An 11467-nucleotide genomic window follows, 5' to 3' on the forward strand; every position below is an offset into this window, starting at 1 on the left:
CACGTCCACTTTTCCAGGCCTCCTCCCGGGACACCTTGACCTTCCAGAGTCCCGCCTCCACGCTGTTCCACTAGTCTCATGCAGCACCCTTTGAACCTTCTTCCTTCCTACAGTGCCCCCCTTGAGGTCTCGCTGGCCACAGCATTTCCTCTCCTGTCTCACCACTCACCCTCCTCCCTGTAACTCACAGAGCATTCCCCACCACCCCCACCTCCTCCTATATATTTCTCTCTCCCTCCTCCCCCTGACTAAATAAACGTTCACTTCTCCACAGACGCCACTAGATCCCTAGATAACGTCCAGCTTCCCCACTTGCATGGCAGAGTCGCATCTCTTGATGGAAACTTTCCCTTGCAGGAGCCCCTCTTCCTGCCCTGGTCCCTCTCTTCAGTCCCCGCAAACATCATTTCTCTTTCCTGGTCTCCACATTCCCTCCCTCCAAGTCGGTTGTCAGCACCCCTCCCAAACATATCCCGGCTTCCCCAGGTGCTGGCCCCTGTGTCATGGCCCTGAGGCTGAGCCCTTTCTAGCCTGCAAGGGCCCCAACTCCTGCCATACCCTCACCTCGCTCTTTCCCAGGTGCTCCTGGCCTCTGTGCTCTGCTTCACCTCTTCTCTGGACACAAGATACAATGTCCAGATTGTGGGGCTGTTGCCTGGAGGGTAAGAGACAAGGAAGAGACACCGGCTTTTTCTTCTCCCACTTCTGCCACCCACACCTCCTCTTGTCCTCCCCCCCCCCCCCCGCTTTTCTCAGTCTTCCCTATCTCCCGAAGCACCCTACCTGTCTTCACCACAGGTTTCTCTCCAGATTTCCCCAACCGCTTCTTCCCAACCTGGCTGAGCTGCCCGGGATTCTGGCCGACTCGTTGTCCATCGCTCTGGTTACTTTTGCGGTGTCTGCCTCCCTGGCCTCCATCTATGCAGACAAGTATAGCTACACTATTGACTCCAACCAGGTGGGACTCTGGCTGTGAATTCCAGACCCATTTGGGAGACAACCCTCGAATCTGACTTCCCCCATTCCTTTGTCTCGCCCTCTTCATCTCACTGTGTTCCTCTAGGAGCTCTTGGCACATGGAGTCTCCAACCTCATCTCCTCCCTCTTCTCTTGCTTTCCCAACTCGGCCACGCTGGCCACCACCAGTCTACTTGTGGATGCTGGTGGGAACACACAGGTGAGGGGACACCTTGGTGAGGAGAAGGGATGGGGCATTCAGGCCAGGTGGTGGTGGTGGAGGATACCCAGGTGGCATTGATATGGAGGAGGATGGGAGTCTGTGAGGGAGGGTGATGGAGGGGATGGAAATGATTTAGATAGGAGAGACAGATGATATCAGCACCCCATGAAGACCTCTGTAGGTCATAAGCACTGAAAAAGTCTGGTGTCCTGATGTAGTTCAAAATAAAAACAATACTAAACTATAAAATAAATTTAAAAGATGAAATTCTGATTTCTTTCCACGAGGGCATTTTCTTTTAAGTGAAAAAGACCACCTATCAAAATCTTCCCCTAATATTTCTGTTTTCCCTGACTTTGCTGGTGCCCTAAGCTTGTGGGGTAACCCAGCAGTGGCCTTAAAGATGGAGGTGGGCTACAAAAATGGGGAGCTTGAACTCGGTACATCTGGGGGAAGACCGGCCAATGACAGGCATTTAATTGGGGGAAGGGGAGGGTTTGGTGTGAATGGCGGAGAATCTAGAAGGGGATGGAGGCGTGAGGAATATCTGTGTGGAAGGAAACTTGGGAGAAGAGAGGCATCTCAGGAAGATGAGGCAGAGCGGGAGGGAGGCCAGATGTCACGTGGGGGTGGGGTTCCCATCCTCCTTTGCCTTCATCCCCCCTTCCCTCTAGCTGGCAGGCTTCTTCTCCTGCGCAGTGGTCCTGTCCGTGCTCCTGTGGCTGGGGCCCTTCTTCTACTATCTGCCCAAGGTAAGGAGCAGAGGAGGTGTGAGCGTGGGTGGGAGGGGAGGTAATATTTCAGGACACAGGGGTGGCCACCCTCCTCTTCTGCCCCTAGGCTGTCCTGGCTTGTATCAATATCTCCAGCATGCGCCAGATGTTCTTCCAGATGCAGGAACTTCCACAACTATGGCGCATCAGCCGCATGGACTTTGTGAGAAATGGCAGCACTACCCCCACCATGGCCCCCCTTACCTTCTCAACTGGTTGTCCTTAAGTTCTGCAACTCCCCTGCCCCTCAACACACACACACACACACACACACACACACACACACACACACACACACACACCTCCTAATACCCTCTACTCAGAGACAAGGGAGGAACAGGTAGGGGTTTGAAACCCTCGGATTTGACTATCTGTAACCTCCCCATGGCTGCAGGTCTGTAATGACATTCGGTGTGTGCCCCGTGGGGTCAAGCCTGTCCTTTCCTTGTCATGTTTTCTACTTCCTGGGCCATCCCATCCTGTCACTTGCTTTGGTCCCTGCCCCAGGTCCCTTTCTTTGGCACTGATGGCCTGGTTTTTCTTTGGGGCAATCCACCCCATCCGTGTCCTGTAGGCTGTGTGGATGGTCACATGGGTAGCTGTGGTGACCCTGAGTGTGGACCTGGGCCTGGCCTTGGGCGTGATTTTCTCCATGATGACTGTGGTCTGCCGCACCCAGAGGTGGGCGTAGAGATGAGTGGAGCTGAGATTGGGGCAGGAGTGGAGTGGGAGAGAACAGGGTGTTCGGGGTGACACTCCAGCCAGGCCGGGCTAGCCTGGGAATCTGACCCCCACTTCTCCCCTAGGGTGCAGTGCCTGGCACTTGGACTGGCTGAAGGGACGGAGCTCTACAGACCACTCAGAGGGAGCCACAAGGTGGGTGGGCTAGAGGCAAAGAAGGAAAAGAAGCTTAGGCCTGGAAGATTCTCTGACCCCTGGTCCCTTAGCTCCTCCAGGTCCCAGGGCTCTGCATCCTAAGCTATGCAACACCACTCTACTTTGGAACCCGTGGGCAGTTTCGCCACATCCTGGAGTGGCATCTGGGGCTTGGAGAAGGAGGCAAGGTGAGGGACCTTGGTCTAGGAGGAGCAGGAGGCAGGTGGGTGTTCTAAGGGGGACCCTTTGCTTAAGGGGTGCATGTCATGCTTGTGTCTTGGGGTGGTGACTACCCTTCTTTACCCATAGACTTCAAAGCCAGATGGCCCACCTGACACAGGTGAGATGAGATAAGGAGGGAGATCTGGGCATGAGCCACAGCGGCATCTGGGGACGCCTGCCTTCTCCCATCCTAGTTGCCGAGCCTGTCAGAGTGGTGGTCCTAGACTTCAGTGGTGTCACCTTTGCAGATGCTGCTGGGGCCAGAGAAGTGGTACAGGTGAAGGAGAGGGTGGGTTGAGGAGAAAGCCCTTGTCATGTCACTCATGCGCTCTGATCTGGGACTTCACCCCTCTGCCCCACCCCCACAGCTGGCCAGCCGATGCCGAGAGGCGGGGATCCACTTCCTCCTGGCTCAGTGTCATGGTGAGAGGTGTGGAGGGCGGTGGGCAGTGCCTGGGGAATGATGGTGACTTGGAGGAGGGAAGAGAACAGGGTGTGGCCTCAGGGCCTTGGAGTCTGACACTCTCGCCACACAGCCTCGGTGCTGGGGACACTGACTCGGGCAGGACTCTTGGACAGAATGACCCCAGAACAGCTGTTTGTGAGTGTCCAGGATGCAGCTGCTCATGCCCTGGAGAGACTGGTAAGGGGGCGGTTGCATCAGGGGCGGGAACCAGGACGTGCTGGCTGTGGCAAGTGGGGTGGGGGCGAGTGGCTGAGGACTCAGGGAGAGGGACTGGCAACACACTGAGGAGACGACCAAGGAGGATGGGGAGGGCAGGGGCCTGTAATCCCAGTCTTTGGGAGGCCAAGGAGGGAAGATCCCTTGAGGCCAGGAGTTTGAGACCAGCCTGTGTGTCATAATGAGACCCAATCGCTACAAATTTTTTTAAAAAAAGATGAAGGTAGCCGGGTTCGGTGGCTCAGCCTGTAATCCTGCGCCTTTGGGAGGCTGAGGTGAGCGGATTGCCTGAGCCCGCGGGTTCGAGACCCGCCTGGGCAGCGAGACCTCATCTCTACAATAAATCAAAAAATCAGCCGAGCGTGGTAGCACATGCCTGTAATTCCGGCTACTTGGAAGGCTGAGGCGGAGGGATCGCCGGTGCCCAGCAGGTCGAGGCTGCGGTGGCCGGGAGCGGCCACTGCACTCCAGTCTGGGCGACAGAGTGAGACTCCAACTCAAAAAACAAACAAACAAACAAAACAAACAAACAAACAAAAAAAGATGAAGGAGTGGGGATGAAATGAATAGTGAATTTAAGACCAAATCAAGGGAGACTAGACCCAACTACAAGTGAAGAACTGAAGGACTCAGGTCCCAAAGGGGGTGGGGTACCCCGCAGAGGACTAGCACGTCTCAGCAAGGGAGGGGGTATCTAATCTATTCCTGAAATGTCCCTTCTCTTCTCCAGGAGCTCACTGGTCCAAAGATTTGCACAGTGTGGGTCTGACCCGGTCACTTGGAGTGCCGAGGGCCCCAACAACGTATGTGAGGAGGACCGTGACCCCTAAGCCCCTTGCTTAATGTAACCAATAAAATGAAACTGACAGCCTCTGGGATCCTTAGAGTGAGTCTAGGTGCCCCCGGCGCCCCTTCCTCCGTACCCACAGCATTGCAGAGACACAAATGAAAATGGTTTTCACCATGTGTTCACCAGCCCCCATCCCAGCTCCAGAGTCATAGGTTCTCTCCGTGGAGGTGGGGGTGGGCTGGAGCCCGTGCACAGTCCTGGGTCCAGAGACGGGGTGGGGGCACAGTCCTGGGATGATGTGTTGGGGAACTTCCCCACCCCCTCAGTCCCAAGAAGATGAGAAAGAGTTTCCACTTAGGATCTTGGAGTCCCCCGGGCTCTTTGGCACTTGGAGAGTGACCCCCCCATTTCTTACCCCATGAAAATGGGGTGAGGGGAGGACTTGGCACTGGCTGTGGGTGAGGTTATGGCTCCATCAGGCCTCTGGGCACTCGCAAAAGGAGGGGTGTCGCCAGGACAAGCCCCTGTTCAGGATCAGGTTCTGAAAGGGAGGGGTGAGGAACTAGGAGCCTGGGGACATCAGTGGAGGGTTCACTTTGCCGTGGGGTTTGTTGGAAGTTCCGCGCAGGGACAAGGAGACAGGCCCAGCCTGACAGGAAGTCCCAGCGGATGTCACTCTGCGGTCATGCACTGCAGCCGGTGTTTGAAGAAGAGCAGGCGGTGTTTGGCCATCTGACTCTCATCCAGTGATCCTGGGTAACGATACCGGGCGTAAGTCTCAGCGGCGGCATCCTTGGATGTCCAAGGCAGCTTCAGTTTGGATGCGTGATCCACCACGACGTCCGAGCAGGAGCCAACCCGAAGGGAACCAAGACCATCCAGGAAGAATTCTGGGGGTAGAGGAAGAGGATTACACAGTGAAGGGACCTAAGGGTGCCAAAGTCCAAGCAGTATGGGAGACATAAAATTTAGGGTAGAAGCACGTGCATGCAGAGACTCTAAGGACCTTGAGCAAGTAAATACACTCCTCTGGTTCTCAGGTTTGCTCTTTTGTAAAATGGAGTCAGTCCACCTGTCTTGTGCTTTGAAGATGGAAGAAGTGGAGTTATGGCTACCATGTTTCCCGACTTTGGCCCCCCTCCCCTACCTTGGGAAGGTGAATCAATCTCTCTCTCTCCCCATCTCTTCCCTCAGCCCCCCATTCCTCATTGCCTTGCTAAGCTATGATGTGGCCATGTGTTCTTTGAGCTATAGCCAGGCCATGTTTTCCTAAGCTTTGGTCCCCTCCCCTACCTTGGGGAGGTGACTCTCCTCTCTCTCTAATTTACTGTCTAAATAAACGAAAATTTCCAATCTAAAAAAGAAAGAAAGAGCGAAAACGGAAGAACCTACACTTCCCCACGCCACCTGCCGTTCCATAAACGCCATACGGTCTGAGCAGGGAGAGCGAAGGGAGTGGGGTGGCGGTGACAGCGACAGGGGAGGCTCAAGGGAACACAGGGGCTGTGCAGGCAGTGGAGGTGTAAATGGCCGGCGGGGCCGAGGTAGGGTGTGCCTCCCGCCCGCCGGGTGCAGCTCTTAGTGAATCCGCGCAGACCTGCTCCGGGGCTCCCGGGGCGCGGGCGTGGGGGAGCTGCCATGACCTTGGCGCCTGGCCGCGCGGCGCCCGCGGGGTCCCTGCAGGCCCGGCCGGGAGGGGGCGCCACTCACCCAGATGCGCCACGCGGCTGAGGCGCGGGTCGAAGCCCACCTCGCGCACTTTGTCGGTCCGCGCCAGGAAGAAGTTGACCACGCCGTCGGTGACCACGCAGCCCGGGAAGCCGACGAGCTCGTGGTGGAAGCCGCGCCGTTGCCGGAGGCAGTTCCCCAGGCCCGGGGCGCCGGGCTCCACGCTCAGCAGCTGCCTGTACGTGGTGGCGAAGCCGGAGATCTCGCGCACCGCGCCCCCCACCTGGGGAGTGGGAGGGTGGCTGCAGGCGCGGCGGGGACCGGGGGGCGGGCCCGTGCTCCCGCTTCCCTCGTGGTCCCCCTGCCCCATCGGCTTCGGCATCAGTTCCCCAGCCCCACTTCGTCGACCTCCCCCTGGCCCAGGGAGGGGACGTGAGGCAGGCTTCACCCCCCGCTAAGACGCCCCGCCCCCCCTCTCGGCTGCACCCATCTGGGTCTCCAGCCCAGGGAGGTGAGGCTGGTAGGGGCAGGGACCTATCAGGTCCAGCCCTGGGGAGAGCAAATTGGGAGGGAGCGGCCCGCGGAGGGGGCCGCCATGGTCTTAGCCAGTTCAAGGTCGTTCTCCCACCCACCTCCCGCGGCGCCCCGTACCAGGTCCAGCGGCGACCGCTCCAGCACGTCCACGAGCCTCTCCAGGCGCGTCCGCGCAGTGAAGATAAAGTCGTCGTCAACCCACAGCACGTACTTGGTGGTTACTTGGGACACGGCCAGGTTCCGGCCTGCGAACCAGCCCTGGGGGGAGAGGTGTGTATGGTTGGGGGCCTGTAGAGATGTCCCCCGCCACTTTTCTTTTTCTCTCCTTATCCCTCTCAACAGCCTGTGCCCTTCTCCAAACAATTTTTTTTTTTTTTTGAGTCGGGGCCTCACTCTGTCGCCCAGGTTAAAGTGCAGTGGCACCATAATGGCTGACCGCAGCCTCAACCTCTTGGGCTCAGGTGATCCTTCTGCCTCAGCCTTCCCAGTAGCTGGGATTACAGGCCAGCGCCATCATGGCCAACTAAATTTTTGATTTTTTTTTTTTTTTATAGAGATGGGAACTCACTATGTTGCCCAGGCTGGTCTCAAATCCTGGACTCAAGCAATCCTCCTGGCTCAGCCTCCCAAAGTGCTGAGTTTACAGGTATGAGCCACTGCACCCTGCCCCCTCATCAAATTTTTGAGTGCTTTGGAATGACCAGGAACTAAGTAAAAAAAAAAAAAAAATTGCAGGCTGGGCACGGGGGCTCACCTGTAATCCCAACACTTTGGGAGACCAGGGTGAGAGGACTGCCTGAGCCTATAGGTTCGAGCCCAGCCGGGGCAGCTTGATGAGACCTTGTCTCTACAATAAATCACAAAAACTAGCTGGGCATGATAGTGTGTGTCTGTAGTTTCAGCCACTTGGAAGGCTGAGGCGGAAGGATCACCTGAGCTTAGCAGGTCAAGGCTGCGGTTGCCGTGAGTGTGCCACTGCACTCCAGCCTGGGCAACAAGAGTGAGACTCCGACTCAAAAGAAAAGAAAAGAAAAGCAGCTCCCACCCCCACTCCCAGAGGTTCTCAGTCAGTGTTCTGAGAGAGGGTCTTGGCATAGGTTAATTTCTGCATGCATTCATTTATTCATCAGCTGTTTTACTGAGTGCCCAGTAGGTATTAAGCACCATTCTTAAAATGCAGAGAGGGACATGGTGGCTCATGCCCATGGTCTCAACACTTTGGCAGGCGGAGGTGGGAGGATTGGTTGAGCCCAGAAGTTCGAGACCAGCTTGAGCAACATAGCAATTGAGACGTCATGGCTCTGAGGCAGGTGTTTCCTGGATGAATCACTACCCTGGAGGCTGCTGATGAGGGTCACCCCTTCCCAGAGTCCTCTGACCCACCAATAGCCTGCTGGCTGCCCACCTTGCCGAAGGGCATGAGATAGTGCTCCACGTGGGGGCCGCTGACGTGCTCTGGCTTATCGCTGTCATCGGCGATGACCACGGTGACCGTGGGGTAGAAGCGACGGATACTAGCGATGAGAGCCCGCAGCCGATCATAACGGAGGAAGGTCTTAGTGGCAATAGTGACCAGGGCGCTGATGTTGTACTGGGCTGAGATTGAGAGCACAGGGTTGGGTGCAGAAAGGAGACTGGGGAGAGGGGAACAGGAGGCCCTTCCCGGGGCCAACCACTCCCACGTTACTCCCCACCAAGGCTGCATTGAATAGGTCCCTGTCCCTACCAGCCTCACCTCCCTGGGGTAGCGACCCAGGCGGGTACAGCCGAGGGTTGGCGGGGTGTCTTATGTGGATGGTGAAGGCAGCTTCATGTCCCTCGGTGGAGAACCGGACTGGGAAGAAAGGACATGTCATTTGGCCCTGATGGCTGGGACAACATTCCTTTCTCAGCAGGTCCATATTTAAGGGCCTGTTCTGTGTCCTTCCTTTCTAGGCCTTGGTTTACAAGAACACAAGGTTCTTACCTCCGTGGAATTTACTTATGGGGAGGAGAAAGATAATAAAAGCCTTTTAAGTAAAAGCTAATCCTTACTGAGCACCTACTAGGTGGCAGACCCTCTTAAAAACTACCTTACATATAAGAATGCATTTAATCCTCATGATAGCCCAATGAAGAAGTCCTACCACAGAAAAAGAAGCTGAAAAGAATCTTGCCCACACTTAAACTACTGTTAAGCAACAAAACTGATAGGAACCTAGTCTGGTCCCAGGTTAAGTAAATTTAAAGATACAGCTACTGGTAAGTATTGAATAGAAAATAAGACAAGTCATGCAATAGTGAGGCGGAGACATCTGAGCTGAGATGGAAATGACAAGAAGGAGCCAGTCATGCAGGAATCTAGGGGAAGAACATTCCAGGCAGAGAAAACGAGTGCAGAGACTCTCAAGTGACCTTTAAAGCAAACAGTGTTACAAACAAGCTTTGCAGAGAAGCAGACAAGCTCCCAGGCCCCTTTTGCCAGAGAAGAAACAGCAGCTCTAGAAGGTAAAGACTTTTGCCCTCTAGTGGCAAGGTGGGCTGGGAACAGAGCCTGAGGCTGCTGGCTCCTGGGACAGGTCACTTCCTGGGCCCTCCATGGTTGGCCTGGAGGGGGGACACACCCAAGGTTCAGGTTTCCCTCTGGCCTGCTTTGGCCCCAGATGAACAAAGGCCCCTTCTCTCCCGCCCTGGCCCTGCTGGCCCAGTTGAAGTGCCCATTGTATGGCTGGGAACCTCTGGCCATTGCCCAAATGCCTCCCACACTCTGCCATTTGCCCACTCCAGCCATGCTGGGTCCTCTCTGCTGGGTCCTCTCTGCTGGTCCTCTCTGCTGGCCCCTTCCCCTGGGGCTCGCACCTGTGTCTGCTGTGTTAGCCTGGTAGCTTCGGCTGCTGTAAGTGACCAGTTGCAGTTGCCGGTTGAGTTGGTCCAGCTCTGGGCTGACAAGGGTGAGATCTGGCTGCCCCTCTCCAGTGAGAGTCACTCCAGTCACTTCCCCTGCCACATCCCAGGTGCCCAGGGAGGCTGTCAGGTTCACCTGGGAGAGGGGATTGGAGAGGGAGGGGTTAGGTCCAGGGCCTGGTCTTGCCTCCCTGATCCCTCCACCCCTCCCTGGTGGCCCTGTCTCCCTCCCAGCATTGGCGATGCCCACCTGGCCTCCTCGCCTTCCTGTTTTCTCTCACCTGGTATACCTCCTGACCAGAAGCTGCCTGCAGGCTCAGCCCTGGGAGGAAGATGGGATCAGAATCAGACAGCCAGCCCCGAATTCTTCCTTGTTTTACTCCCCTCTTTCATCACACACAAAACGGTGCTTTCCGCCCATTCCTCTTCCTGAGGCCTTAGCAGGGCACATTGCATAACATCGTTGAGAGGGACTGATTTTTTACCCCTTCCCATCAAAGCTTGCCCTTCGTTAGGTGGGGAGTGGCCCGCCCTACTATCCACCTAACCTTTGTTAGTCCACAGAACATGAGTTCTTTCCCCCACACTTGCCCACATAGTCTTCTGCAGTTCCCGGAGTCCCTTCTGTCCTCATCTCCCACCTCCTAAGCCCCCTTCTGGCTTCAAGCCCCCTTTCATCAGAAGTTTCCACCTCCCGTTCCAACTTTGCTTACTCTTCTCCACCCACCCTTGGGGTCTGCCTCCCCCATGTGCCCAGGTCATCCTCTTGGACCCTCTTCCCCACCTGGCACTAAGATGCTCCTGAGAGGCTGAACCTCCACGCCCTGCAGGGGGTACTGTAGGGGGGAGTTGGCAGGGGCAATGAGCAGCTGGTCAGCCGGGGACTGGCTCCTGGCAGTGGAGGAGGGGGAGGACAGAAGAGGAGTCGGGATGAGGGGTCTCCCTCCGGGGACAGCCACCCTCTGGTCCTCCCACTGCTCTCCCCCCGAGGCTGCTCCTTTCGTGCTGGTACCTTGACAGGAAGGCCTGGAACTCTTGCTCCCTTGTGGCAGAGGCAGCCCTCAGCTCCTCAGGGTCAAAGGCCTTGGTGAGGTCAATGGCTCGTACCTGTCTCTGGAAGGGGAGGGAGAGGCCCCTCCCACTGGACACACAGCTGCAGTTGTTCTGGGCCAGCAGTCTGAAGTGGGGAGGGAGGGTCATCAGGGGCCACGGCACAGCCCATTCGCCCCACAGACACTCATATTAGGCTCCTCTGCCTTGCCCACCCAGGATGGCCCCTTAAACATTGCTTTTCAGATAGACCTCGGGAAGGGAGCCCCGGATGGGATGACCCGTCTCCTAAATCTGGGTTTTACAGAGGCATGGAACAGGGCCAGTGAAGAGGGCTGAGGGGCTGCCTACCCACTGCGAGGGCCCCATCGGGACTCTTCTCAGGCCTGCATCGGGACCTCAGGGAGTCTTCAAGGGCCCTAGGCTGACTGCACAGCCTCTCGTCGCCATCCCCTTCCCCGTGGCAAGGCTCAGGGGAGACAGACTTCTCCCCAGCTCCAGCCCCAGCCGCCTCCCACCCCACCCCACGCAACCCAGCAGGGGGACGCGCAGGCATCTGAGCCCAGCGGCGGAGGAAACAAAAGCCCCCAGGCCACCCCCCGGTGAGCGCCGCGCTGCGGCCGCCGCGGTCACACTCACCCCACGACTTGCTCCTTGATCCTGACCCGGATGTGTGCGTAGCGGGGCTCAGGGGCGAGGTCTGGCAGGCCGGGCCTGGGGGGCCCCTGCGGGGGCGCCCACAGCGCGAGAGGTGCCCGGAGGCCCGGCGCGTCCCGGGTGCTCGCGTACAGGAGCCCGAGCGAGGCGCA

At 57.1% G+C, this 11467-nt stretch overlaps 2 protein-coding genes across 2 annotated transcripts in view; one reads left to right on the forward strand and one right to left on the reverse strand.

The window, feature by feature from the left end:
- The window catches only part of SLC26A10 (solute carrier family 26 member 10), a 6022-nt gene extending 1418 nt beyond the window's left edge, over positions 1 to 4604 (forward strand). Inside the window, exons 3-16 of the mRNA XM_021713803.1 lie at positions 18 to 73; positions 531 to 662; positions 811 to 958; positions 1064 to 1177; positions 1855 to 1932; positions 2021 to 2116; positions 2528 to 2634; positions 2760 to 2829; positions 2901 to 3017; positions 3139 to 3169; positions 3246 to 3328; positions 3420 to 3474; positions 3588 to 3694; positions 4464 to 4604. Coding sequence (XP_021569478.1) covers positions 18 to 73; positions 531 to 662; positions 811 to 958; positions 1064 to 1177; positions 1855 to 1932; positions 2021 to 2116; positions 2528 to 2634; positions 2760 to 2829; positions 2901 to 3017; positions 3139 to 3169; positions 3246 to 3328; positions 3420 to 3474; positions 3588 to 3694; positions 4464 to 4502 — 1233 coding nt within the window. The 3' untranslated portion in view covers positions 4503 to 4604. The remainder of the gene's footprint in view (positions 1 to 17; positions 74 to 530; positions 663 to 810; positions 959 to 1063; positions 1178 to 1854; positions 1933 to 2020; positions 2117 to 2527; positions 2635 to 2759; positions 2830 to 2900; positions 3018 to 3138; positions 3170 to 3245; positions 3329 to 3419; positions 3475 to 3587; positions 3695 to 4463) is intronic.
- The window catches only part of B4GALNT1 (beta-1,4-N-acetyl-galactosaminyltransferase 1), a gene marked incomplete at its 5' end in the record, with an annotated part of 39706 nt that continues 32829 nt past the window's right edge, over positions 4591 to 11467 (reverse strand). Inside the window, 10 exon segments of the mRNA XM_021713804.1 lie at positions 4591 to 5413; positions 6234 to 6474; positions 6843 to 6983; positions 8131 to 8321; positions 8452 to 8559; positions 9564 to 9744; positions 9890 to 9930; positions 10393 to 10499; positions 10621 to 10785; positions 11298 to 11467. Coding sequence (XP_021569479.1) covers positions 5196 to 5413; positions 6234 to 6474; positions 6843 to 6983; positions 8131 to 8321; positions 8452 to 8559; positions 9564 to 9744; positions 9890 to 9930; positions 10393 to 10499; positions 10621 to 10785; positions 11298 to 11467 — 1563 coding nt within the window.

The sequence above is a fragment of the Carlito syrichta genome, unplaced genomic scaffold (genome assembly GCF_000164805.1).
Source record: "Carlito syrichta isolate Samal-C Ts95f unplaced genomic scaffold, Tarsius_syrichta-2.0.1 Scaffold304744, whole genome shotgun sequence".
Classification (NCBI taxonomy): domain Eukaryota; kingdom Metazoa; phylum Chordata; class Mammalia; order Primates; family Tarsiidae; genus Carlito; species Carlito syrichta.